General features: G+C 47.3%; 9 protein-coding genes across 9 annotated transcripts; 4 read left to right on the top strand and 5 right to left on the bottom strand.

Moving 5' to 3' along the window:
• Positions 1-32: 32 nt before the first annotated feature.
• N7509_002187 (uncharacterized protein) lies at positions 33-2,700 on the top strand (the record flags this gene model as incomplete). Its single annotated transcript, XM_056626824.1, has 5 exons — positions 33-212; positions 588-708; positions 775-1,442; positions 1,499-1,681; positions 1,741-2,700. 5 exons carry the CDS (start codon positions 33-35, stop codon positions 2,698-2,700), a joined length of 2,112 nt encoding a protein of 703 aa, XP_056492619.1.
• An 863-nt stretch (positions 2,701-3,563) lies between these two features.
• Positions 3,564-7,615, top strand: N7509_002186 (WW domain protein; the record flags this gene model as incomplete). Its single annotated transcript, XM_056626823.1, has 2 exons — positions 3,564-6,385; positions 6,451-7,615. 2 exons carry the CDS (start codon positions 3,564-3,566, stop codon positions 7,613-7,615), a joined length of 3,987 nt encoding a protein of 1,328 aa, XP_056492618.1.
• Positions 7,616-8,598: 983 nt separating this feature from the next.
• On the bottom strand, positions 8,599-11,098 carry N7509_002185 (beta-glucosidase; the record flags this gene model as incomplete). The annotated part of the gene is made up of 3 exons (XM_056626822.1): positions 8,599-9,846; positions 9,906-10,876; positions 10,930-11,098. The coding sequence occupies 3 exons, from the start codon at positions 11,096-11,098 to the stop codon at positions 8,599-8,601; spliced, it is 2,388 nt and encodes a 795-aa protein (XP_056492617.1).
• A 3,354-nt stretch (positions 11,099-14,452) lies between these two features.
• On the bottom strand, positions 14,453-14,899 carry N7509_002184 (uncharacterized protein; the record flags this gene model as incomplete). Its single annotated transcript, XM_056626821.1, has 1 exon — positions 14,453-14,899. One exon carries the CDS (start codon positions 14,897-14,899, stop codon positions 14,453-14,455), a length of 447 nt encoding a protein of 148 aa, XP_056492616.1.
• A 1,460-nt stretch (positions 14,900-16,359) lies between these two features.
• N7509_002183 (uncharacterized protein) lies at positions 16,360-18,285 on the bottom strand (the record flags this gene model as incomplete). Its single annotated transcript, XM_056626820.1, has 8 exons — positions 16,360-16,551; positions 16,608-17,256; positions 17,322-17,369; positions 17,429-17,566; positions 17,623-17,778; positions 17,839-17,896; positions 17,995-18,069; positions 18,129-18,285. 8 exons carry the CDS (start codon positions 18,283-18,285, stop codon positions 16,360-16,362), a joined length of 1,473 nt encoding a protein of 490 aa, XP_056492615.1.
• A 659-nt stretch (positions 18,286-18,944) lies between these two features.
• Positions 18,945-20,601, top strand: N7509_002182 (uncharacterized protein; the record flags this gene model as incomplete). The annotated part of the gene is made up of 4 exons (XM_056626819.1): positions 18,945-19,229; positions 19,353-19,526; positions 19,584-19,654; positions 19,722-20,601. Coding segments are annotated over 4 exons (1,410 nt in total), but the record flags the coding sequence as incomplete, so codon positions are not given.
• Positions 20,602-20,802: 201 nt separating this feature from the next.
• On the bottom strand, positions 20,803-22,478 carry N7509_002181 (putative MFS transporter; the record flags this gene model as incomplete). Its single annotated transcript, XM_056626818.1, is given in 2 exon segments — positions 20,803-21,651; positions 21,669-22,478. 2 exon segments carry the CDS (start codon positions 22,476-22,478, stop codon positions 20,803-20,805), a joined length of 1,659 nt encoding a protein of 552 aa, XP_056492613.1.
• Positions 22,479-23,470: 992 nt separating this feature from the next.
• Positions 23,471-25,350, bottom strand: N7509_002180 (putative rhamnogalacturonase; the record flags this gene model as incomplete). The annotated part of the gene is made up of 7 exons (XM_056626817.1): positions 23,471-23,559; positions 23,620-23,925; positions 23,995-24,208; positions 24,261-24,395; positions 24,496-24,703; positions 24,766-24,844; positions 24,918-25,350. 7 exons carry the CDS (start codon positions 25,348-25,350, stop codon positions 23,471-23,473), a joined length of 1,464 nt encoding a protein of 487 aa, XP_056492612.1.
• Positions 25,351-26,044: 694 nt separating this feature from the next.
• N7509_002179 (sulfatase family protein) lies at positions 26,045-27,553 on the top strand (the record flags this gene model as incomplete). The annotated part of the gene is made up of 1 exon (XM_056626816.1): positions 26,045-27,553. One exon carries the CDS (start codon positions 26,045-26,047, stop codon positions 27,551-27,553), a length of 1,509 nt encoding a protein of 502 aa, XP_056492611.1.
• Between the last annotated feature and the right edge of the window lie 237 nt (positions 27,554-27,790).

Raw genomic sequence — 27,790 nt, 5'->3', positions numbered from 1 at the left:
TCACCTTGCCCTCCAGGCACCCTGTCAGCCTTATGACTGTCACTAGCACGGTGATGCAGAACCGCCGGGCCCATGCCTCGGGAAAGCGCCCGCTGCGACTGCCCATCATCGCCCCCAAGGAGGATTCCCCCAGCAAATTAGAGAGTGGCCTGATTGCTCCTCCACGCATCCGCCTCCCTCCGCGTTCAAGAACCGGTTGCTGGTATGTCCATGTCTCTTATTCCCCTTCCCCTGCTTCCTTGGCAAGCCATGGCTTTTTTTCAATATTAACTTCCCTCTTAGGACATGTCGAGTGAGTTTCCCCTTCCCCCAGCCCCCCCTGGGATCTAGATCTGTTCCATGAACTCCCATTGACGTGTTTCTTTTTTCCCGCTCATTATAGAGCCGAAAAGGTATGTTTACACAAAATTCCTGCGCCTCTCCGGCCCAATTTGAGTGGCGGAATTCCAGTGGCTGACTTGACCCGCGCGGCATTCCACAGTCAAATGCGATGAAGGACATCCTCAATGTAATGTATGTATGAAAACTTGGATTCATTCCTCAGCCCTGTTTTGCCGCATCCTTGCTCATCATTCTACTTTCTTTAGCAATGCACTCGTCTAGGCCACAGCTGCGACTACCGCCCTCGACTGGCCTTTCGCGATGACACCCCTCGCATCATGGGCCGCATGGCCGACGTAAAAACAGATGGAAACATCGTTTGGGATCGTAAGCTAAGCCGCGTTTCTCTGTCTTGTCAGGTTCGCTTTCTAACCCGCCGCGTATTGTACATAGTTTCCTCCCCGCCTCTCTGTGAGGAGAAGGCTGATTATTTCTCCTGCAAGGAGGCTCTTCCCGTCTTCGCCCTCCTCACCTCTGATGAGGATAGGGAAAAGAAGGCTGAGGGCAGCAGCCCGGGCACTTTTCACGTTGTCGTTACGCCGGATAGCTTCTCGGGATTGCCTGAATATTCAGATGATGGCGAGAGGTCACGGTCAAACGGCGCGCCGGAGTCTGTAAGCTCTGTGGCGACGAGTCCCATTAGTGGAATTGTGAAGTCCGAGGGCACTGGTATCATTGGTGAAGATCCCAACGTGGTCATTCTGAAGACGTTTGAAGATACAACGCGCCGATCTTCGTCAACGGGGCGAATGGCGCAGATTTCACCGACGTCGGAAATCTCGGATCCTTTTTGCTCCCTCTCTCTTTCTCCTATCCTTGACTCTCTCCCTTCTCCTGTTATCTTTGATGATGATCAACCGTCTTTCATTGTTGAGGGCTGCTTAGATCAACATCAACATCAACCAAGCCAAGACTCAACTCTCTTTGCGCATTTTCGACATGTCGTTTGGAAACAACTTTTTCCCCACGACCGTGGTCAAGATGATTCATTCGGGCTAGAAACTCATGGCATGACCCTGAGTGTAGACTTTCTCGAGCGCGAGGCGGCTCATTTCCCTCCTGTGAGCATTGTGTTTCGTTCTCATTTATTGGTTCCTGCTCTAATTTGTATCTATAGCTCTCCCATGCCATCATGGCCGTGTCAGCTCTCAGTCTCTCACACAGCGGCACCGGACAGAGTCTCGACGCGTTGCAGTATTACCAGCAGGCATTTCCATCTCTCCAGATGAGTCTCCGCAACAACGATGACCTCGTCTCCGATGGACTATTCCTCACCCATTTCCTCCTTCTGATCTACGAGGTGAGTTTCCACATTTCCAGCCAAGCGCATTGAAGTGTCTTTATCTAACCCCATTCCAGGTCGCTGCAGCCGAACCCCACGGCTCAAATCTCTGGTCCCATCACATCTCCCGCCTCCTTCACATCACCTTCCTCCGCCGCAACCAATACGGCCGCGAACCCCACCCATTCATCCTATGGTGGATCTGTCACATCGATCTCTACGCCCTCCTCAGTGGAGCGGGAACCGGAGAATTCGTCCGAGCCATCATCGACCACCAAATGCTACCCGGATCAGACTGTCTCCTCTACCCATCCGCAACAGAAGGATACAGCGTCATCTACGCCGACGAGCACGAGAGTTTACCAACCATCATGCGCCTCTACGCCGATACATTCAAATTGACCGCTCGCCTCGGTTTCCTAGCAACTCAACTCCGTCAAGATAAACAATCCCTCCCCTATCCCGAATTCAACCAGCGCTCAAAAGAAATCGCCGATCTCCGCCAATCCTTCTCCAGACTATGGGAAGCTCCCGATGTCACATATTGGTCCCAACACCAAGAGCACGGAACAGGACTCCCACTCCCACGCCGCTCACAAGAAATTCTCCAACAATCCGCAACCCTCTTCCACGTCAGCCAACTCTTTTCATACAGTAGTATGTGGCCCGGTCAGCGACTCGAATCCGAATTCAGCCCCGACGGCGAAATAGATCACCACGCTTCTGAAATTCTTCAAATTGCCGAACGAACGACTCACACGCGTCGCGCTGATCGGCATTTTCTCGTTTTTCCGTTATTCCTTGCTGGCGCGACTGCTTCGGCTAGTGGGTTGAAAATGATGGCTATGGAGTTGATGACGGGTATGGAGGATGAGGAGGATGGGATGGGGAGGAATGCGGCTACTACTAGGGCTATTTTGCAGACTGTTTATGAGAGACAGCTTGAGAGGCTTATGAGGGTTGGTCATACTTTGGATGTGGATTGGGCTGATCTTATGGTGAAGGAAGGGTTGCAGATGGTTAATTTTGGGTTTTAGTTGGGGTTGCCAATGCTTGGTTGGGCCTTGTTCTTGTTCTTTGGAAGGGTGTTTTTTTTGGATTTTTGGGTGGGACTATCAGGATCGGCGTTTTGGATGGGGGCATTTGTTGCATGATGTGTACTTTTGTACTTTTGTTGTTGTTTTTTTCCCCCCATTTCCCAGCATGAGCTATGATGTGTGTATGTATAGAAACGAATTATAATGTGCCATGGAACAGAACAGAACTTGAACCATTCAACTTAGTGTGGGCCCAAGTAAACAAGGCAAAGTCTATTTAGCGCCCTATACTAACTGTACTAACTGTGCTAACCACCAATCCCATCCTATCACACCAGGCATCAACCATCAACTTGTGCCCTCATCTCATCACACCCTGCGGGGTCGTCGACTCGCCCAACTTGGCGCCTAGCACTGACACTGGCACATCTTCCAGCATTTCTCCTTTTCAATCTCCTTTGCACTTTTTACTTTTTACTTTTTACTTTTTCTCTACGCCGTCCATCTCACTCACAGGCCCCTTGGTTTATTTTTATCTCAACGATCGCTGCCCCCCCTCCCCCTATTCAGCTGTGCACTGTGCACTGTGCACCACTCCCCCCACTCCACCTGTTAGTCTCCGATGCCCCTCACTGAAGAACACAAGTCCGATTCCGATCTGCCACACTGCGCGCTTAACTCCAAGTGATTGGTACCTGACCTGACCTGACCTGCCCGAGGCTGACGCAGTCGCAGTCGCAGTCCCAGTTTCAGCTCAGTTTTGCTTTCTGCATTCTGGTGCACTGCATCCTGCAACTTCATCTGTTTCATCGCTGCCAGTACCAGTGCCAGCGCCACTGTTAGGCATCATCATCATCATCATCATGGACCCCGGCGACAGCCGTGGTATTCACCCGGACGAGGAACTCTTCCTCAACTCCAACAGACCAAACCCCAACCAGGCACACACACAGACACACGGACAGGGACAGGTTGAACCACTCCGAATCAATAAAAGAGACTCAACCTCCCCCGCCTCTGCCTCTGCTTCCAGTCCTCCCCCCGCACAAGCACCACTCCCATACCCCGATGACCGTCCTCGTCCGCAAATGCGCAGCTCGAGTTCCAATGATGCCCGTTCATCCCCAGCCCTCGACAATAGCAATAGATATGACCATAGATATGCCTCTCCGCCACCGGCTGGTCCCGGTTCGGGCTCCGTGAGCCCCGCAGATTATCCCCCAGCTTTACGTCCTCGCGATGGTCGAGAACCGAGAATTGCTACCCTCGCTGAACGAAGAGGTGCCCAGCCTCAACCTCTACCTGAATCACCCATCACCGGGCCAGATAGAGATGCGCTCGCTGCGAGAACGTACCCTCGTCCTCCCGTGGCTCAGTCTGATGGTCTCCCAGTGAACCAGAACCAGAACCAGAATCAGCCATATGACTACCGTCAACAATACTACCCACCCCCGCAAAGCTCCACACCCAGACCATCCTCAAGTCTCCAACCACCCCAGCACTCCGGCAGCGGTGGTGGCGGTGGTAGTGGTGGGGGTATAAACCGCATCAGCTCAACAGCATCAACATCAACAACCCGCGCCCAACGAGGCTCACCCCCACCACCGGAAACTCCTGTCGTGGGCCCCGGCCAGCCGGGCTCGGACTCGGATATCGAGTCTCGTTTTGCTGCGGCTGGTATTGCGGGGACATCGACTTTGTCGGGGATTCAGTCACAGTCGCATAACCAGAATGCTGCGGCTCGGCGTCGTGCTGATCAGTATGTTGGTCAACAGCCTACTCTTCACCAGGTGCAGGATCAGGCTCAGGGTCCGGCGAGACCTTGGACGCCGACTGAACAGCCTGGTTCGCAGCCTCATGGGCCTCCGACTGTTTATCAGGGGGATGAGGTTGTTAGTGGTGGGCAGGGTCAGGCGCAGGGTCAGGGCCAGGGCCAGGCGCAGGCGCATCCGAGTCAGTATGGGAGTCCGCCTCCAGGTACACACCCGAGTCAGTTTGGAAGTCCACCACCGCAGGTTCACCCGGGACAATATGGGAGCCCGCCGCCGGGTACACACCCGAGTCAGTTCGGAAGTCCACCACCGCAGGTTCACCCGGGACAATATGGGAGTCCGCCGCCGGGTACACACCCAAGTCAGTATGGGACTCCACCACCGCAGGCTCACCCGAGTCAGTATGGAAGCCCGCCTCCTCAGGCTCAGGCTCAAGCTGTGCCGCAGCAACAGCAACAGCCACCTAGGACAAATGCCTTGGAGCATGATATGGATCGCATGCGCATTAGCGAGGAACCTCCTCCAGCTTACTCGAGTGTTTCTGGAGGCGCGTCAAATGGGTATCCAAATGAAAAACCAGGCGCTGCGGGGGCAGGTGCTGCCGCAGCTGGACACCCAGCAACAGCTAATCAACCCCATCCATCTACCATTGGAGCTGCTGCCGCCGTCACTGCAGCAGCAGCTGTAGGTACGTCTGCATCTCCCGCGCCATCTGCTTCAACACAGGACCATCCCGCCTTCGCCAATGATCCCAGGCAGCAGCAGAACATGGGTCAGTCACCGCACAATTCCGCTCCCAATGGCCAGGGCCAGGGTCAGGGCCACTCTGCGTATTCACAAGCAACCGTGGCACAAGTTGCCTCCCCTGCTCCGAGCGGCCTTCCTCCAGCTTCTCCTCCACCACTGCCAGAGGGCTGGATTGCGCATATGGATCCAAACTCAGGCCAGTATTACTACATCCATCTTCCAACCCAGTCCACCCAGTGGGAATTCCCGAAGGGTCCTACGCCATTGAACCTCAATGAGACCCCGCTATCGCCCGTAGGCAGCGTGTATAGCAGTCACCCTCTGACTTCCCCGGGTCTATCGGCATTTGGAAAGCCGCTAGCTTCCCCCGGTGCACCCATGACGCCCGGATTCGAGAGCCTCCAGTCTCCAATGACGGGATTCTCAGGTCCACCTCCGAGCAGCGGGATGGATCTGTATAAAACTGCGCCTACAAACGGTGTCTACTTTGGCCCCTATCTCCGCTACACGAACATGGACCTCGAGCGTGGATTATGGCTGGGCTCTATCCTCCTCGTCACAGACGCAGCCCAACCACCCACAATCCACTGCCACCAAAGTGTCGACCTTTCCCCGAACCCAAAACAACTGAAAGCAATCAACATCGCAGCCCACCAACGCTGGACCTTCTACAAATACGAAATTGAAATCCAAATGGATGACGCCGGCCCAGCAAAATGGACATACGCCATAACTTCCCACCTTGGCTGTACGCGCTACGAGTTCCTTGTCGCAGGCCGACACGAAACGAACTGGCGCTTCATTTCCACCTCAGGCAACGATTTCTCGCTGAACGTTAATGCGAATGAGCGTGCGAGACTGGGTGGTGTGGGCTTTATGTGGAAGGATATCATGACAAAGCATAATGAAATCGGAGGGTTTCATGCGCAACTTTGTCTGGGTGGACAGATTTATGCGGATCGCATGTGGAAGGAGATTCCTTGTCTTAAGCAGTGGTTGACGATTAGTGGGAAAGAGGCGAGGAAGAATGCGCCTTGGACAGCGGCGAATCAGCAAGATGTTTCGCATGCTTATTTCCATTATTATACAAGTCATTTTGATCAGCCGTATCTGCGGGAGAGCTTTGCGCAGATTCCTTATGTTTGTCAGATTGATGATCATGATATGTATGTTCCCCGGGAGAGAAGACAGGCGAGGTTCAGTGGGCATTTCTTTGCTAACATTTATCCAGATTCGATGGCTTCGGCTCCTACCCCGAACACATGCAATTCTCAAATATGTTCAAAAACATCGGCCGCGTAGGAATCGAAATGTACCTCCTCTTCCAACACCACACAACCCTCGACATCCTCCGCAACGTAAACAACGACATCGACCTATTCACCATAACAGGCACAGGCTGGCATTTCGTCAAATACCTCGGCCCCGGCGTCGTCGTCGTCGGACCAGACTGTCGCTCCGAGCGAAACCCCCACCAAGTCATGGCAGGACCAACCTACCAAGGCCTCTTCCCAAAAATAGCAATGCTCCCACCAAGCGTACAACACTGTCTGTGGATGATCTCAATGCCACTGATCTACCCACGCCTCGAAACAGCAGAACACATCGCTCAAACAGTGACAACAGGCAAACGCGCCGTAACGGGAACATACAACCTCCTCGGCAAAGTAACAAGTTCCGTCGCGGGTGTCGTGGGCGCGAAAGATTTCGTCGGATCAGGATTCGACTCTGTCAAACGTGCCGTCGGAAAGAGCGGTCTAATGGGCGGAATACTATCCCCATTCGGCGAATTCGATCTAATGGACGAACTTCGCGACCAATGGACACACGAATCAAAAGATCTAGAGAGAACATACCTAATCCGCACCCTCCAAGGAATCGCCCACCAAAAATCTCTCCGAATGACATTCCTCTCCGGATCAGTAAATGTCTGTGGCGCAGGTCTAGTCCACGATCCAGCCCAACCATCCGATCACAAAACAATGTATCAACTCATCGCCAGTCCAGTCGTGAACACCCCGCCACCGTCCTACGTGATAAAACTCCTCCACAGCCACGGCAAACCTCTCTACGTGCCAGCGAATGGACACCGCTCCTCGGCTGCGCCGACGGATACGAAGGAGGATATGATGGAAATCTTTCAAACGGATGTTAATGGGCAAGCGAGGGAGTATAAGAAACTTATGGGGAGGAGGAATTATGTTGCGATTGTTGCTTATGATCCGGATTCGGCGCAGGGGCTGGGACAGCAGGGGTTTCAGCAGCAGCAGCAGCATCTTGTTCCGGGGGGGAAGTTGAGTCTTGCGGCGGATTTTATGGTTCAGGGGGATGGGGCTTATGCTAGTGTTGTTAAGTTTGGACCGGTTATTGTGCCTAGTTTGGAGCATGGGAAGTAGAAGGCACTGGGCTGGTTGGATCCGGAGGACTCGGACTCGGACTCGGACTCGGACTTGGATGGGTGTTGCTCAAGTCTGCCCCGAGTGTCCTTTTCTGTGAAACGGTGTCTTTCTTGAATCTTTTGGTTTTCTCTTCCTTTTCCGCGTTTAAATCGAATGCGTCATTGCTTGGTGCTGGATTTGATGCTTTTCTTCTTATGTTTGATATTCTTATCTTTTTTTTTTTGTTTTTGTTTTTGTTTTTGTTTTTTTATTGTTACCCTTTCTCACGCTTTGAATGTTTATGGTACTACACGAATTTGTTACAATTCTTTACTTGAATTGGATTTTGTTCTTGTTCGCTTCATAGCGTGTGTGCATGCATACGTGCGAGCCTCTTTTCTTTTTTGGTTTATTATTCAAGTTGCCGCAGCTCATCATTGACATCATGTTATCTTCTCATGTATGGTACTAGTGCTCGTCAAGTTTGGTTGAAATTTGAAGACTGTATGTGATATTTGAATCTATGTGTTGAACTACTACTACTACTACTACTACTAGTATATCTCATTTTCGATATTCAAGTTCCAGGCCTGTTGCAAGGCTTACTAGTCAGGGAGTTGACTATTTACTAATAGATAGGTCTATCAAGGAGCTACCTTAGTATAAAGTTGACTATCTTTGACTATTAATATCTATATCAATACATGTCTAGTTGGAAAATGAAGGACACCATACTGTAGCTCTTATCAAATTTTATAATATAGAGTCTCTTAAAGTAGAGGATTCCATACTTGGAGGGTGATTCGTTTCCTGACATTTGACCTCTAGAAGCTCCGGGATGAAGAAAAAGCCGCACACCATTCTATCTCATGCTAAAGAGTGAATGTATCCTGATGCAAAATAAAATATTACCTTGCACTTCAGGCACTCAAATCTTGTCGCCTTATTTCCAATTACACTAGGTATCTGATTATAATCATAGGCTCTGTATACAGCGCACTTCAAGCAGAAACAGGAGTGATCTGAGCAACCTCCTTCAAATCTCTGCTACTGAATCCAACGCGAAGAATAAATTCACCCTCAGGTATGAGCCACTTCTGAGAAACAATATCCCAATAACTCAAATCTCTGCGCATCAATTCAAAGCCAACAGTTTGTGACTCGCCCGCAGCCAAAGAGACTTTCTCGAAACCGCGAAGCTGCCTGGGGGGTGTTCCCTCAGGGGTGCTGTCAGGGAAAGTAACATACAACTGGGGAACGGTTGCGCCCTTGATATCACCAGAGTTGGTAACTGAGATGGTTACATTGTATAATGTCTCCCACAGAGCGGGATTACCGCCAGGTTGGATGGGTTGCTCTTCGGGGATGGAAGAGATAGAGTCAGCCAGACGCTCGGCGTTGATGTCGGAGACGGTGAAGGTTGTGTACGAGAGACCGAAGCCGAATTCATACTGCACGGAGATATTCTTGGCGTCAAAGTAGCGATAGTCAATCTCGAGCTTCTCATCGAACCAAGATTGCCAGTCGTATGTGCCGTTGGTGGACACTTTGGTGGTGGGCGGCGCATTGTAGTCGCTGGCGTTCTTGGCAATTGTGTAAGGAAGATGACCGGATGGATTAACGTCACCGTAGAGAACGTCGACGATGGAGTTACCGGATTCCTGGCCGGGATAGTGTGCGGCGACGATGGCGGTGACGTTGGGGTGATTGGCAAAGGGAAGGACATTGATGCCGGAGGAGTGCGTGATGACGATTGTGTTGTTGCAGGACTTGGCGACAGACTCGACGACGTCGTTGCCGTTGTAATCAACTGTAAGGTGCTCACGGTCGGCGCCCTCCTCGGCCCAAGTCTTGAGGAAGACAAGGCACGCATCGGGGATGGTAGGGACCCAGAGATCGGTGACATTCTCAGTCGCGATCTGAGTGTTGTTCAAGAAGTATTGCACGAGAGCGTTGTCTTTCTTGGCACGAGTCTTGATGGCCTCGAGAGGGGAGACGAGATAGGTAAACCGACCGGTACCCGAGCCACCGCCAGAAGCGAGGTTTCCGAATTCGAAGGTCTGCTGGTTGACAGCACCCATGGTGTTCTCACCGGCATCATTTCCGAAGATTGCAATATTCTTGGGAGCCTTCAAGGGTAGGGCCTGCTTCTCATTCTTCAGCAGGACAGTTGCTTCCGCAGCAAGCTTGCGAATAAAGTTGGCGTGGTTCCCGCGGACATCACGGCTTCGCTCGCCAGTGAGGTTGAACTCGCGGAGCCACGTTGAACGGGGGAGAAAGTGTTTAAATCAGCAGATGAAGGGTCCACCTCAGGGTAATCGACGTCCTGGCGGAGCCAGTAGTAAGGTGTCATGATACGAACGATCATATCATCGACGCGAGACTCATCCACAGTTCCGTTGTTCACAGCATAGGTGATGTTCTTTCCGAAGAAAGATCCGGCTTCTGGGGATAGACCATAGGCACCAAGACCACCGGGCATGTTCATGTCAAGACCGCCCTCGATCGAGGCGACACCAGAGTGAGTACCACCCCAGTCAGACATGACGTATCCCTGGAAGCCGAGCTCCTCCTTGAGCAGGCCGTTGAGTGCCTTGGAATTCTCGCAAGCATAAGAGCCATTCAGACGCTGGTATGAGCACATAAAGCTGGCGGCCTGGGCTCGAACCGCATTGGCGAAGGGCCAAAGGTATAACTCGTGCATGGTCCGGTCATCAATGTTGGAGGAAAGGGCTTCCTGGATAACATCTGTGAGGGTTCCATTGGAGTCATACGTGGGGTTACGCTGAGTCTCTTGCTCGTTGCCGATAAAGTGTTTGGCAGTAGCTTGCACGCCAGCGTCCTGATGACCGCGGATGGTTTTCTCCATGGCAACACCAGTCAAGTAAGGGTCAGCGGCAAAGCCTTCCCAGTTTCGGCCAGCGTAGGCAGAGCGGCCGAGTGGGCCGGCTACAGGGCTGAGGGCAATGTGGGCACCCTTGGCCTTGAACTCTTGTCCCATAGTATAACCTCGTTCATAGAGGAGGTCCCTGTCCCATGTGGATGCAACGGTGACGCCGGCAGCGAAAACGCTGGCATAGTCGGCTACCCGAATAGACAGGGGGCCGTCTTGTAAGCAAAGGCCAGGAAAGCTGAGCCGCGGGATAGCAACAATATTTCCCACACATGGACCGGGCTGGCCAGTGATCATGTCGGCCTTCTCGTCGACAGTCAATTGGGCCACAAACTTCTGGGCTTTAGCAAAAGCCTCATCCCAGTCACCAGAACCGGTAGCATTTGCTGCAGGAGTGATTAGCAGAGCCTCCATGGTGGTAATAAAGATTGAAGCATACGAGAGGGAAGGACAGCAGGGGAGTGTCCGTAAGGACCCAGGATGGTTGTGTTCCTGGGTTGTACATAGCTGAAAGCATCTTCACTTCGAATGGTTCCATCGAAAGATTGACCATTGGCCAGTGTGGCAGCCAACAGGCCTGAAACCACAAAATGAGCCACACGAGCCATTTTTCGTAACTTCGTTAGATGGCGGAAGCTCGAGGAGTCTCTGGAGGTCTCATCTTAGGATCATCGCTTCTTCTTATAGTCTGCAACCCGCAATCTTCAACCCGCGATCGGAGAGAAATTCTGTACCGTGGTATGGAAAGACAGGTTTGCCGGTATTTTGCCGGTGCTAACTAGAACGTTCTGAGCCGGAGTTCTGCCGAGAGGAAGATACAAAGTCTTGGCGTTCCAATCCGTGGGGGGCAACCCCACACATTCCTCTTTCTGGGGAAAATTTCTCTCATCCCCGCAAGTGCGCCAAGTGTATAGTGTCAATGCACAACACAACTCATGACGCATTTTGATTCAGTAACTCGATTTCCCCTCTATCTTTCAGTCCCATTAGCTCCCGACGCTTGCCAATTACTTCGGGTTCTGCTCTCTCGGTCGTCCGGTGTACCAACCTTGGCTCCACGAGACATTTCAAAGATGATCACCGCCTTGGCAACTGTATTTGGCTAGCAAATATTTACCTTCGGCGACTTTATTGGAGACGGAATGCCGGCATTTTCAGTAATTTGTGTTCCACAACCACCGGCGATACTTCGGATGCTCGAGATCCGGCCTCCCGACGATGTCACTGCGGAGCATCTTCATTCTAGTACCAGTTCTTGGCATCTCCGTAAAGCCATGCGGGGTGTATTTGAGAGGTCGAAAATTGACATGTCGCCGGGATACTGACAGGAGTAAGGTAGTGGCTTGGACTCGGTGAGCGTAACCTATCCCGCGTTTTCGGGATTTGTCTAGTGTCCACCGGCCCACGGGTACCTCGTAAGCCTGCTTTGTCCTCGGATGGAGCTGATGCAGCGGCCTTTTTAGAGAGCGGTATGGTGGCTCTAAGAGCTTGGCGGTGGATGTTGAATAGATTGCCTCGAAGCACTAGAAGAAGGACTGGGTTGTGAGTCATTGGAGGATCTATGAACTAAGTGAGGTATGTCTAAAACTATCCGAGACTTGGTTTGCGTCGTCTGGTAGACTTGGTGTTGAGGATGATAGGATCCCTGTTGCGGGCTATCGTATGATGGAAGCGTTAAACCCGGCCAATGAAGCTCCTTGGAATATTAAAATTGTCAAAATACTATGTCTTCTCTTACGATGCTCGTACGGATTACGTATATGAAGACTAGGGAAATTTACCGGTTCATTGATCTAGGAAATGTTGCTTTCTAGTCGTTTAATCTAATACTTTTTGGTTGAGTTATGTGTGACTGAACACTGGGTTGAAATAGTTCTTACGATAATTAAATATGTGTTTAGGATGCTCTAGCTTGAGAGGGACAACGTACTGGGTATTATGAAGATATATGCTGCAGATTGATTTGGTTTAGTCTAAACTAGCTGAGGAAAAGTGGCCTCTGAAGCTGATCAAGGTGAATAGGAAGCTTTTAATATAATTGATATTTTACCTATTATTTATGTGTATTCTTCCGCTGTGGATGGGATCTTCTAAAGATGTATTACTTCGCTGTAGCCGATGTAATGTTAACTGTGCCCTCTTGGAAGATATTAGTATAGAATGAAGGATAATCTCTAGTTATCTTGGTGAGCTTGTGTTTGTTATTTTGTAGATATTCTTTAACTGAAGCAGTAGCTAAAAGGTGTTGTACAGCACGATTATGAGGTAGATATAACGCTGAATTGATGTGATTGGGCTTGATGAAATGAGTGTTTTAATTGATGTTGTTGCGGTTGAATTGAATGTTAGCATCAAAAAGTATTTTCTTAATGTATTCTGCTACTTAAGTTTCTAGTCTATCTACTTTATATATGTCTGTAAACATGATAGGCTCTATTATGGTAGAAATATGCTTCTTAGGATATTTGATATTGAATCTGATGATGCTTTGGTATAGCTATTAAAGAAGAGTATTAAGAGCATGGGTTGAGATTATGTTATTTATCTCTTTGAGGTCAAGCGCCTACTTCTGTGACCCTTTGAAATTACTATTGTTGAATATTTGTGTGAAGACTGGAGATTCTGTGTATAGTAGGTCTTTTGAAATGGTAATTTTAATATTACTTGGCTTGACTCTGATTTTGATAAGAGGCCTATAGTAAAGTGGGAGTATTCTGAAGGATAAATATTTAAATATGTCTGTTTCTAGGGCTATAAGGTATATTGACTCCTTTATAAATTCCTGTGTGCTGGCTTTGGATGTCTTAGCTATTACTATGAGAAATATGACTTGATAATCTTAGTAGTATTGCTGAGAATAATATAGGGAAAACCTAGGGGAGATTGGAGGGGAAAGGGAAATAGGAAAAAAATGGTGAGGTGTATATTTACCTAGGGAAGGCTTATCTAAAATAATTCTGGCGGTAATCGGCCTGGTGTAATGAAACTGCTAGCGTGGGGTAGACTTTTGGTGTGGGTTAGAAAGAAGGATAAAGTAAGATGAAGATGTGATTGACTTAACATATGTACCTAGAACTGGTCTGGCTTACTGAAAAAGTGGTGAATATTGAATCTGTACTAATACGGTAGGAGAGGTTGTGTTTAGAAATTTAGATTTTAATAATGGCTAGTAGGATAATGTTTTTATAATATTTAAATATTGAGAGTAAGTTGTGGCTGGCTGATTTATTGTGTAAGAACCTTATTTAGTGTTGACTGTGGTGGACTAAACAAACAGGTTATATTATCTATTGGAATGAAGTAACTGGAGCTATCGAGGGGAGCTATGATAGATGTATAGGGCGATTGAGTGTATTATAAACCGATACAGGCTTAATATTCCTATTTAAGCGAATGGGCTAGCTCCTAGAAAAAAGTAATAACATTTGGTCCTTTCAAGTTGGGCGAATGTATGTAATGCTAGAGGCCACCATGCGGGAAGCCGACAACCATAATTGCCATCGCAGTTTGAGACTTGCAACACGTGTTATTTTAGTCGTGTGTCAACGCACGACAAATCGAACATGCACCACCTAACAAGATATATTCCGCCTATGACATTAAAGTTCTTGATGGTGTGCGTAGGGGGCACTGCTACTAGGGTAGTAGGGGTCATGGAGATGCTAAGAAGTGTATGTAGATTGTATGTAGGGTACTCTGCGGGACTAATAGGAGAGGGAGTCGGAGGTATCTGGTGATATATTAGATGTTACGCACAGATAGAATGCTTATAGATCCAGTCCAGTCCGGGCCCGTTAGGTACAGTAAAAGAAAGAAAGCATGTTCATGAAGTCCCGTTGCAGCTGACGACTAGGTACTGTCCATCTATGAAAACTTATTAAAATTAGTTATAGCTTGTTACAAGATCCAGAAAACACAAGGCAAATACTTACATCGGACTCGAGCTTCGAACTCTCTGCGCCTTAGTTGGAAGACGGGGCCCCTAGGAGGCCACTGACTTGGTTCGTGACGTCCTCCACGGTGGGACCAAGGCTAAGCGGGTCCGAACTGCTTTCCTGGCGCTTGAGGATTGAGCCGACGAGCCCGCTGACTTGGTTTGTGACATCCTCCACAGTTGGACCCAGGCTAAGAGGATCCGAACTGGTCTCCTGACGCTTGAGGATGGAACCAACGAGGCCGCTCACTTGATTTGTGAGGTCTTCGACGGTAGGGCCCAAGCTGAGGGGATCTGAGCTGGGTTCCTGGCGCTTGAGAATCGAGCCGACGAGGCCACTGACTTGGTTCGTGACATCCTCTACAGTTGGGCCCAAGCTGAGCGGGTCGGAGCTGGGCTCCTGGCGCTTAGCAGGTGCTGGGGCAGCCAGAGAGAGACTTGCCAAAGAGGCGACGAGGATAGGAACGAAACGCATTATGGGTATTTGATTTGATCGATGCGTATATGGGGAGCGAAGGTAAGGGATTACGAAGCAAAAGAGCGACGATCGAAAAGCCCGAAAATTAGAGAAGAAAATAGACCGAAGAATGTTAACAGGGGCGGGCGACATGCCAGCCCTATTTATCTTCAGTAGTCATCGCTGAATATACGGGGGTGCTAGTAAGCGTGACGAAAATGAAGGCGCAATAGTTATCGTAGGTTATCTCATTACTGATCGCCAGCGTAATTAAAAGAGATAACTTGGGTGGTATAAAACAGGCCGAAATTCTCATGCCAATATCGAGAAAAAGAAAAAAGGCTGCCAAGAAACACGTTCCTCATATCTCTCTCGATTCATTCGATCGAGTCCAACGTGATTATAAGCTTTAAGCACGCCAAAAAGGGTCTGGCAAGGCGTGGCGCCGGCCCACTCACATTCCGGGGAGATAATGCCACAAAAGGCCCCCCTTAAGTTAAGGGCAGTACTAACTAGTCGCTGATGGTTCCTGGCTATTGATGCAGGTTCGCGAATTAAGTTTGCGCTTGGCTGGTATTATGTTCCCCTCGGTTCGAAGTCGGCGTTGATCATCGCGACTTATGAGCGAGTCGACACATTCGTCCAATGGTGTTGTAAAGCCAAGAAAAGGCGTGTGATAAATTTAAGTGACGCCATGCGAAGGGTTCTGTGCAAATGCGAGCAAGTTATGGAATGCAATGTGCCCGACAGTATCTCCCTTGAATATTTAGTCTCTAATCCGTACATGCAAAATCCTCATGGCATTCCCAGGCTCGGGACTAACTGATAAATGTACAGCAAGGAGGAAGTAAGTAGTTTGAAGGCCCCGCGCTAAGACTGAGTAAAAACTGGGGCTTTTGATGGGTTCTTCTTGGCGGGGAATGTATCTTCATTTTTGAACTCATTTAAGTGCAAACGGCTTATTTTACTAGTAGAATATCATACAGGTATTGAATAATTGAGAATTGAATTACCGAGGCATGTGAGAATATATCCAGGATTATGTTAAGGTCAAATGCATTAGTTTGTTATGACCCGCGCATGATAGTTATACTGCGTTGCGGCTGAGAAATCAGCCCAAGGCAATTTATTGGCATTATTCCTAATATCTATGCTATGGAGAATTATTATTTTTCGACGTTTACATTCAGAGAAGAGTTGTGAAATAAGAAATCCAATTCTTGCATAAACTCAGTAGATATTACCAACTCTCTCGCAGCTCTCTTATAGAAGCCTGCGTTTGGTCTGTCGACCTTAAATGTTTCCCCAGCTAGCTTCTTAGGGAAGGTATTTAGACTGCGAGGGAACTTGTTACTTTAGTTATGGATATATTGATTCCAAGATGCCGGAAAGATGAATTTTCTAACCCCGAGTCTAATCAATGTGAGACGAACAACGATGATTTCAGAAAGACCAATTATCCCCAAATCCCTCCGAGATTAGGCATTCGCATCCTTTGTCGTGGCGACCGTCGTTTCAACCCCAATCGTACTGGTTCCGACCTCGGAGTCCACCTCTCCAGAGTCTATGCCATTCTGCAGCTCCGTACTGGCTTTGTTCTTCCTAGAACGCCTTAACTTGAAGATTGTCAATGAAACAGTGAAAAGATACAGGAAACTGATACAAGTTGCCTGCATGGAAAGGGAATATTAGTAAACGTGGGATATTTTCAAGGAGTCTCACATACCCAAATAAAACCGCCACGAAATTTCGGTGCTTTAGATACTGGCCATGCCACAAGCGGTATCACTAAGCCACATATCTCCGCGACGGTATTGTATGTTGCAAATGAAACTGCTCTCAGTTCTAAATCATTCGCCAAGCCTTCCGCTGTCCACGTTATGAGCACTGGGATTGTTCCGTATGACCACCCGACTGAAATGAAAGCGAAAAACTTGAGGCCATCTGGAATATTCCAGATCGAAAGAACCAAGTTTGCGAATATGCAAAGTACCCCCGAAAGAATAATCGGCTCTAATCTTGACCCACGAATATCAGAATAGAAACTCATGATCAAGGCGCCAGCAGCTGCGGCGCCGTTTGTCATAGTAGATAAGTTATTCACTAAAGCGATCGGATATTTCTCTGGCTGAGAGTCGAGCCAGAGTATAAACGGCGTGGCCTCGGCATAAGTCATCTGGCAGAATATTACCAATGTCAGGACGAATGCATAGAAACGCCATGATACGAGAACACGCTTGAAAAGATCCTTCTTCAATCCTGTGGATGGTTTAAAGCCTTCATCGACCAGTCTTTTCCGGGCCAGAGCTTTTTCTTCCTCACTGAGATATCTTGATTTGGTACGATCGGGCATATCGGGAAATATAAAGAAGCCTCTGGTAAATAGTATTAGCCTCTGTTGCTTGTTTTTTGCCGCTCTTGAAGAATAGCTCGGACTTACAGGATCGCGACCGGTATCGTGATGACAGTACAGATGATAAAAAGCCATCTGTTGGGGAATAATTAACATTTAATAAAGTCTGCTTTGCTTTTTTTCCAAATACACACCTCCAGCCTTGAAGCCCACGGTGGTTGTTTAAATTTGTATAGGCCGCTGCCTGAAGATATCCAGCAACCATTTGACCCAAGGGGTTAGCAATCCAGAACAGAGCATTGCGACGTCCCAGCTCCCTCTTTTTATACCACCTATTGATTTTATCTTAGAATCAATTTGTGGTAGAGTCAATCATCCGATCACTCACGAGTTGACGACGTGAACTAAACCAACATAGCAGGATGTTGCACTCAGTCCGACGAAGAAGCGCATGACCACGAGTTGTTCATAGTTTTTCACAAATCCGGTTCCGAGTGTAAACATGCCCCAAAATATCTCCGCCGCTGGAAGATAGTACTGTGCTCTGTAAATGAAATTAGCTCATACATATTCTTTTTTTGAAGAGGGTAGTGGTGTCGCTTACGGGTACTTGATAAGCACCAGGTTACTAGGAATCTGAAAAATGACATATCCGACCTCATCTATGTATTAAAATTGGGACCATGAGTCTGGGTACAATCATTCTTCTGAGATATAGCCGAGATAACAATTATCACGAGTCGTATTTTGGAGTACTTACAAGCCGCATTGATATAATTCAACCTATTTCCATATAAGTCGAGGTCCTCTTTCATTCCAGAGACATAGGCATTGGCTATCGGTGAGCTTTATCAGATCTTATCCAAGTAAGAACATATATCACCGTTTACATACTCAGTGCTGAAATGTCGAGATATTTGACGAAAAACGACAGACAAGCGTATGGTAGGATAAGCAAATCTAGCTTGTGAACAAGACTCCGTTCTTCAGAAGACATCCCCGCAGGGAGCCATCTAGCAGCATTCTCCAGCTTAGAAATAAAACCGGTCATTTTATGTTCTGAAAGAGTGATAGATTTCCAACAATTCCCAGCGAAGGAGACTAGGGTTTTCTAATTTAACTACCGAGACTTATCTTTTTCCTGAATGCTTGCTCTACTCCGCATTTATTGATACTTTTTGAACATTTACACAATAGCTACTTATATGGCATCATTTCAGGGAAGGAATATAGACCTTGCTCCAGACTTTGCTGGAAATCCACCCATTGCGCGAGCGGCAGATAAAATATCATCATGGAAGGGCTTGATAAGCTTTTCTCCGAGAAGTTAATCAGATAATTGCGGCGTCTGTACTCCAAATGGTATTCTACCTTGGAATCTAATCTAGACCTCGGCATATTTAGAAGATGACGCGATTCGATGACAGACATGGTCATTCGGCATTCTTCCGAAACATCGCTGCACGCCGAATGTTATGGCCTTTATCTCCGAAGAAAGGTTACGCTAGTCTGTAGCCAGCAATCGTGCTTTTGTGTGACTATGACAGTAGTTGTGAGTGAGGGGGCCTGATCTAATCAACTTTCCGGATAGAAATGAAACACATAGCCCGCACTGGTAACACAAGGTTAAATTTCTTCCTCCTTAGCTTTGGCAAAGGACGTCCTCTTCCAAGAGTCGACATCACCCAGTCACTTTAATATCCCACAAAAATGGCCAACGAAACCACACCAGCAAAACGAAGAATCTATCTCAATGGCTTTGACATGTTCACCGTCGGCCATCTCTCCTTCGGACAATGGAAGAACCCGACCGATCGATCAGCGACTAAACGCCGTGATCTATCTTACTGGACAAACCTAGCTCAGATCCTCGAAAAGGGCGATTTCAACGCCCTATTTCTTGCCGATACGTTCGGACTATACGACACGTACAAAGGCAGCGCGGAGCCGGCAATTCGTAATGCAGCTCAGTATCCAATGGGTGATCCTGTCATCGTAAGTATTAAATTCCGAGATAGGCAAGACAAAGATCCATAATTCCATGTTAGGCGATAAATTGCTATAATGGCCTTTTCCGAAGTACCAGATAACTAAGCTTGTTTTACTTGAAATCTACAGCCCATTTCTGCCATGGCTTCAGTTACCAAGAATCTCGGCTTCGCTATTACGACTTCGACTTCATACGAAGCACCTTATGTTGTGGCGAAACGCTTTTCAACCCTTGACCATCTTACGGGGGGCCGATTCGGATGGAATATAGTGACTTCATGGAAAGAATCCGCTGCAAAGGCCGTGAGTCTCATGCGACACCACTTTCTTCGTTTTTTGCGCTAATATTTGTAACTTTAGGTGGGACTACCGCTCGTCGAGCATGACAAGCGCTATGAGATTGCCGATGAATATCTCACTGTTCTATACAAGTAAATAAGTCCTATTCCAGCCCGCCCCCAACCAAAGCTTTGCTTCTGACGAAAGAAAACCTTGCAGACTTTGGGAAGGAAGCTGGGCCGAAGACGCCTTGAAAGAGGACGTAAAAACAGGTATATACACCGAACCAAGTCTCATAAAATACGTCCACCACCACGGAAACAAATTTCACGTTGACGGACCTCACATTCTCGACCCGTCACCCCAACGCACCCCATTCCTCTTCCAGGCCGGTACATCACCGGCGGGAATAGCCTTTGGTGCAAAGCACGCAGAAGGGGTATTTGTATCAGCGCCATCACCCAATGTCCTCGCGCCACGGGTCAAGGAAATCCGATCCGCGGCTGAAAAAGCAGGACGAGATCCCCGATCGGTGAAAGTATTCGCCATTCTAACTCCCATCCTTGGTCGAACGGAGGAAGAGGCACAAGCCAAATATCGCGAGGCACTATCCAATGCTAGCGAAGAAGCCGGACTTGCATTTTTCTCAGGAGGAAACGGGATTGATCTTAGTCGGTTTGATCTGGATACGCCTATCACGCCGTCCGATGTGCATGTTGATGCGCGTGTTCATTCGTCGATTCATACGCTTTCGTATCAGAATCCTGATGTCCCGGTTTGGACGCCGAGAAATATCGGGAAGCATATATCGATTGGAGGGTCGGGTCCTGTTCCGGTGGGTACGGCTGGTTTTGTTGCGGATTTTCTTGAAGAGTGGGTTCGGGTAGCGGATTTAGATGGTTTCAATATTGGATATGTGCAGACGCCGGGGACATTTGAAGATGTCGTTGAGCTTCTGGTGCCGGAGTTGAGAAGACGGGGACTATACTCGCCGCAGAATGAAGGGGGTACCATGCGCGAGAGAATTTACGGTCCTGGTCAGCGAAGGTTGAGAGATGATCATGTTGGTAGAACATATCGCCATGAAGTCTACGATGGAAGGTAATAGGCTCAAATCGTGAATTATACTATTCATTCATATAAAGCACTCCTCCACCTAAATAGGTCTCATTATTGCTATAAAATGTAGCTCACTAATCAAGTTGTATGTCTCCATTCATGTAGTCTGATCCTAACCCCCTTCTGCTATGGCACACACCTTCCCGCAGTCTATCCCCAACATAAATTGATATGTTTCAAACTAGTGATCAAAAACAAAGTCCAGTCGCTTATTGCCTTGATCAGTTGTTGTTTCCAGATAGATAGCCTTCTCCTCCGAGTTCATCTTTTCCCATTGGCCCTTTTTCCACTGGTTTCGACGAGAGTAGTATGTGTTGGCGAGCGCGTAGGCGACGATAGTGGCAACATTGATAGCAATCAGTTGGCTATTTCCGCGGCGATAAAGAGGCTTGTCATCCTCGCGATAAATATTGGATGAGGCGATACCGGAAAGTTGGATGGTGATATTATATAGCGCAGCACTGACTGTTCGCGTTCGAACAGCGTTACTCAAACGAGAGCACCATCCAACATGAGCGGCATGGGGTGATGGCCAACCAAGCAGAACAAATGTTACCGCGTAAAGACCCCAGCGTGACAAATCTCCAGCCGATGTATACAGAATGATGAGAAGGGGTAGAGACCATAGCTGAGTCAACAGACCAATCACGGAAATCTTCCTGAATCTTTCTGTTAATTCTGTAACCCAGAGGAGATTGATGGCTGCGAAGACAGTCACTGGAATTGACAGCAATGTTGTCTGGAATGTGCCAAATCCGATCGCCTTGAGCGAAAGAGTGAGATAGGTTTTCGGCGGTCCTGTGGGAATTTCGAAAAGAATTCCAATGATATAAATCGGCCAAAGATCGTAATCTTTCAAACTCTGCCAGAGCATACCGAGGGAAAGCGCTTGGCGATTGTGCATGTCTCCCTTTGATGGATCGTCTCTGAGAACTCGATTGACAATGATCTTCTCCTCGCGTTCTGTGAAGTAACCCCAGGATTCCACCAAGTCTTTGTTTGTGTAGGTCCAGGGACGAGAAAGAGAAAGCTCAAGAATCCAATCACAAGGCTAATTAGGGCTTCGATCAGGAAAAGCCATCTCCATCCTTCACGGCCATCAACACCCCTCAAGTGCAAGACACCATAAGCAATAAAGGATGCAATCACACCAGAGATAGAATCCACAAACCAGAACAATGCCAGGCGAAATGGCATTTCTGACTTGGTGTAGAAGTAAGACAAATATAAGATAGTATCTGGAATAAAGCCGCCCATGAAAAGTCCGAGGAGGAATCGACATGCGAAAAAGCCAGCTCGGTTTTGCATGAAGAACTGGCCGCCTGAGGCTATACTCCAGGCAATTATCTGAAAGGGTATCCATCGGTCGGGGCCAAGTCTTTTGCCGATCATCTGGGAGGGAATTTCGGCAATAAGAAACCCAATGCGATACATATTCTGTGCATTATTGTAATCATTGGTCGTAATATGCAAGTCGTCGAGTAGGTTGTCCGCTGCGGCATTTCCCAGATTGCCGCGATCGATGTTCAAGCCGAAAAACATGACTAAGATCCAGAGTAGAATTTTCCAATCAGTTTTACGCCTGACGGTTCTTTCTTCTCGATAAGTCCATCTCTCATTTGGGTCGAAGTGGGCAAGATTTTCGTAGTCGGGATGCGGTTGGTAGAACCTTGCAAGTAACGGGTCGTCAAAGACACTTCTAACAGTCGCAATGCTGTCCAAATCAAAAGCTTCTCGGCGCTGGAAAAGAGTTTTGTAAAGAGATTTTTGTTCCTCTTGGTGAGATGGCTCCACGAGATCGTCGGTGTCAGACGATCCATCTTTGACTACGACATGAGTCGATTTTGTCTCGACCATCTTTAACTTGAAAGAATATTAAAATGTTTGGTCTCTTCCTTCTTTGTAGGGTCTATAATTCAGATATATATGATTTTTTGTTTTCTCTCAGCGAAGTCCATAAACATGGGCAATATCTTATGACCAAGTCGTGCTCTTGGCGCTCAATGATACCATTCCCTGCATATGACCTACAATCCTTTCCTGTACATATTCTCAATTCCTTCCAGTTAATAATTTAGCCTGTCTTGGCACACTAGAGGCTATTCTGGTTAAGCGATCATACCCTTGGTCATATTTGACGCCAGGTGAATGAAAACATGCTAGTTATCAGTTTCGCCATGTAAGCGCGGGTGGCGTCAACTGTCTATAGCCCAATGACACTCCCGAAGACCTGAAAAATTGTTTACACTGATGACCGAGACTTCTAGCTTCAACAGTATTTTCCACCTTATTGGTGGACAAATTCCAAACCCTGATTTCGGTAGATTGCATGAATTCGGTTAATTTAGAATAAGCATTTCTCCTCGCAAGCATGGCAAGCTTAGCACTGGGTAGATTACCCTTGGTATCTAGAGACCTCCTTCGGCTAAGAAGCAATTCTATGAAAAGGTATATGTAGAAGTGTATTAGGTTCGCTGTTGCGGTAAGAAATTTACGCCCAGGTGGGCCAGGCAATGCTACCTGAAAGTAACTCGAAGGTAACCGAGGTCTTATCTTAGTTACTAGTACTATAGCAATCACTCATTTTCCGTAGCAAGAGAGTTTTATCTTATCAATATTATCACTGGAGTTGTTGGACTCGCGCTGGTTCTCCTCAAATATTTTCTATGGAAACTGGGAAAATATAAAGTAGGCACATAGTGAAATTTTCCAGTGATATATGTTTTGTTGATGGTAACAATGAGAAGTGGCTTGAACTTTTCACGCATTGTAGATCACTTTTCAAACTCATTACACGGTTTTCCATCCAACAGCAACTATATGGGATTCCAGTGAGAGTATTGATAAGGCTAGAATGTTCCCCAGTAATGCAAGTCGTAATCGATCCCACCTGGACGCCAAAGAGGAGCAGGGTGATATACCGGAATTGGACTAGAGGCTATATGAAGTTAGTAAGAACGCAGAAAAAAGGAAAAAGAAAACAGATCTCAGAGCTTACTGCCATAGCCTGTACTCGGCGCAGCCCACGACGGGGTGGTTGGGGATTCCCAATTAGTCGGAGTCGCAGTTACCGTGTAGCTGCTGGTGTATGAATATGGTGACTCTGTCCCTGTTAGATTTTTGATGCCATTGTTGGCGCCGTAGCTGTCATCGCCAACTCCAAAGACATTGCTGATTTTATTGATTATCTGAGTACCCGATTCCGTCCATACGGTGAAGTCTTCGACGGTGACGTTAAGGGCAAATGTCAGGTCATTTGCGATGAGGTATAACGGAGGTCGCTTCGAACCATCAGCGACCGAGCCTGTTTTGTAATATAATTGATTAGTCTTCTTGGGATTCGTGTTCCATGCTCCAATGCAGAGAAACTTACCAGAGAAGTTACGGAAGACGAGGTTGCTCAAAGCCACAGCACCAGTATCCGGTTCAAAGGTATTTTGCCAGTATTGGTTAATATCCAGCCCGTAAAGGCTAGCAAGGGAGCGGAAGTTAGAAAATGTGATATTTGTCACATATCCAGATCCACCGGGGTATGTCTTGATGAAGGCAATATTGTTTCCTTGAATGATGCTTATGTTTCTGGCTTCCTATTGGGCTTGTCAGTGTAGTTTCATGGATTTCATATCATGAAAGACCTACGATGTTGGATATTTCGGCCGAGACATTCAGACTTCCGATTGAGATACCCGAGCCAGCTTGGTTACAGACCATATTCTCTACTAACGCATGGTGTGATGGGCTTTTGATGGAAACACATTCATCCCTGTTTGTCACCTAGATAGTAGTTTGTGAGCTGCAAAGTCCAGGAAGAGAAATCTTGTTGTCTGAAATTTGGTCCAGAGGGAGACAGTTTGAAGGTAAAGGGGGAACACACTTCATTGTCATGGATATAATAGTTCGTTCCAATCGCGTCGATACCATCATAGCTTCCGAGATTCGCACCCCGTATAGTCAAATGGTAAACTTCCACATTTAATGCGAAGTCGAGTATGATGTGGAACTTTGGGCTGTCGACCAGGATCAAGTCATGAACGGTTGCGTTGATTGGCGATATCAATCTGACAAGTCGCGGACGCTCTGTGCTGTGGTTGGGATTCATGTTAGTGACAGAACAGAAAGAAAAGTTCACTGGGTCCAATCTTACTTATTGGAATTTCTGTAAATATATCCTTGTCCTTGGATGGCACCAAGTCCCGTAGAGGAATAAAATTCAAAATCAACAGCTGCAAAAAGTAAGCTAATCATCAGGGCTTGGCGTCGAAAAGGAATGAAATGATTCGTATATCTCATACTAACCATTGACAATCACCAAAACATCTAGCAAAAATCGTTGGTCACCTTCTCCATTAATGGTTGAATTGATCAATTCAACACCAGCCGATCCCTGCAAAATCAACTCACGATCAACAGACCAATTACCACCATATGCGGCAGTTACCAGTCCATCCAACTGAAGGGCCCAGTTTGTACCGTTGCTAAGAACCACGCTTCTATTGAGAAGATATTCCCCCTCTGGTATAATCAAACGACTACCAGGATGCTTGGTAACGCATTCCGTGAACGCTTTCTCAACAGAGTTTGAGATATCTGTCGAATTGTCTGCAATTGCGCCGTAATGGAGAATGTTACATTGGACAGTCTTTTCTTCCAAATTCGTGGTAGGTCCTACTGGTCCAATAAGTTGGCCAAAGGCTACCTTTAGGAGAAGCAATTGTGTCAATAGACGCATGGTCGCACTGATAACTTTAGAGTAGTTGAATTTGAAAATGATAATTCGAACTAAATCCACAGTATATCACGGTTATTTTATACCTCTAACCGTGTTATGCCTTTCAATGTTGTCTATTTACCGCTATCATGCGTCATAAATCTATCTCCCACATACAGTCATGATTTTAGGTTGTAGTAAGAAAATGCAGACGGCCTATCAATAATCACGTTTCTCAATATCCGGCAGCTGCGCAGTCTAACAACAGCCTCCAAATTTCCCTAGATTAATGACGAATATTTACGACTTTCCTAGTCATCTGAGCTAGCTAGTAGATTCTTCATCTATTTCTCGAACTAATTTTCAAAATTCTCGCGACCCTTGATTGATTTTCCCATATCGATAGACTGTCCTATTGTGTTCAAGCACGATAATGCGGGGCCCGAAGGCATCATCTGCACCCGTCAGCTTCAGAGAGTTTTACCATAATTCAACCGGATTGCGCACTTCGTAAATCGCCCTGTTGGTGGAAATTTATCAAAAGGGTCTTCTTAGCTTGCACGACTTGTGGAGCTATTTTCTTTAATTTGGAAAAGACCCCAAGTACTCCGTAGGATGTACGGCTTCCCATCCCAAGCTACACTAAACCCTTTTTTTTCTCGCCGTGAAGCCTATGCACAGACTCTAATCGACAGCCAGAAGAAAGGGATTTAAAATGGTCGAACACAAAAATGTTCTTCTCATGATTGCAGACGACTTGGGAAAACAATTAAGCTGCTACGGAGCAAAAGGAATCAAAACGCCAAACATCGACAATCTCGCATCCCAGGGAACTCGCTTTGACTATGCCTTTGCAAGTACGGCATCCTGCAGCGGTAGTCGCTCTGTTATCTATACTGGCTTACATACCCATCAAAATGGGCAATATGGGTTAGCGAGTCATCGTCATCATTTTGTTACATTTGATCATGTTGAGACTGCTCCGGGGCTTTTGAATGCGACTGGGCATCGTACGGGGATTATTGGGAAGATTCACGTTGGACCGGAGCCGGTTTATCCTTGGGAGGTTAGGAAGGAAAGTGATACTCGTGATGTGGCGTTGATTGCGGATCAAGCAAGGTCTTTCTTTGAAGAGGTTGATCAGGATGGTAGACCGTTTTTCCTTACGATTGGATACCAGGATCCTCATCGTGATCGGACTAGAGGAGGATTCGGTAATCATGGCCAGTATGACCCTCGCGTCGGAGAAGGAAAATATAAACCGGATGATGTCGAGGTTCCTCCCTTCGTCAATGATACACCCGGAACCAGATTGGAGTTGGCTGAGTATTACAATTCTATTCATCGCCTTGATCAGGGTATTGGACTTGTACTCGAAGCACTGGACGATTCCAAACTCGCACAGTCAACTCTTGTTATCTTCTTGAGTGACAATGGTCCTCCTTTCATCAATTCAAAGACAACACTATACGATGCTGGGGTTCGTTTACCGCTGATCATCAAACATCCAGAGCGGAAATCAGCTGTAAGCTCTGCGATGGTTTCTTACGTCGATATCCTACCAACAGTATTGGATTTCGTGGGCCATCCGGCTACAGAAGACCCCTTCAAGAAACGGATAGGGCAATCGCTTCTGCGAATCATTGGCTCGTCGACAGATGAGTCTGATACCGGACGTGAAAGAGTCTTCGGGTCGCATACGTTCCATGAGGTCACAAACTATTGGCCAACGCGATTTATTCGCGACAGACAGTACAAGTATCATAGAAACTTGGCTTGGCGCTTGGACTTCCCATTCGCGTCTGATATATATGGATCACTTTCCTGGGAAGATATACGGAATTCAAAGGAGAGTGAAATCAAAATTGGGCAACGGAAGCTGAAAGACTATTTCTTTCGTGGACCGGAAGAGCTTTATGATCTTGCGAATGATCCGCTGGAGGTTAAAAACCTAGCAGAAGATCCACAATATCGCTCGCTATTGGAGAGATTGAGATCAGATCTAGAGAAGTGGCAGCAAAGAACTGAAGATCCTTGGCTGTATCGAGATGGTGTTTCTGTCTGGTTCAACCGGTATCATTTCGCATCCGGGCTGAGAATACCAGATCGTCTAGATTTTGATTCTACGCGGCCTGGAAACATAGATGTGAAGGCATTCGATGGAAACGTATCTTGGGGCACAGATGTTACTCTGAAGGAGGAAACGACTGGAAATCACACTTGAGCACTTCCGCTCAGGGTGAACTTTGCATTGAATATCATAGAATGATAATAGAGTCCATTGACGTTGTGTCCAGCACATTTGTAGGACCATAAATTGTGAATAAATCACTAAGTACAATATTTGAAACTAAATGTCAGAAAAACAGCAGATAGTGCAAAGTAGAAGCCACCTTATATCGCAATCTAAACGCATCCAGTGCCAATGTAAAGCCCGCATAAATTCATGAAATTCTCATAC

Source organism: Penicillium cosmopolitanum, assembly GCF_028827165.1.
Source record: "Penicillium cosmopolitanum strain IBT 29677 chromosome Unknown utg000004l:1.0-4361866.0:1.0-4365735.0, whole genome shotgun sequence".
NCBI lineage: Eukaryota > Fungi > Ascomycota > Eurotiomycetes > Eurotiales > Aspergillaceae > Penicillium > Penicillium cosmopolitanum.
Note: the sequence above shows the minus strand (reverse complement) of the source record. Positions and strands in the feature narration are given on the sequence as shown.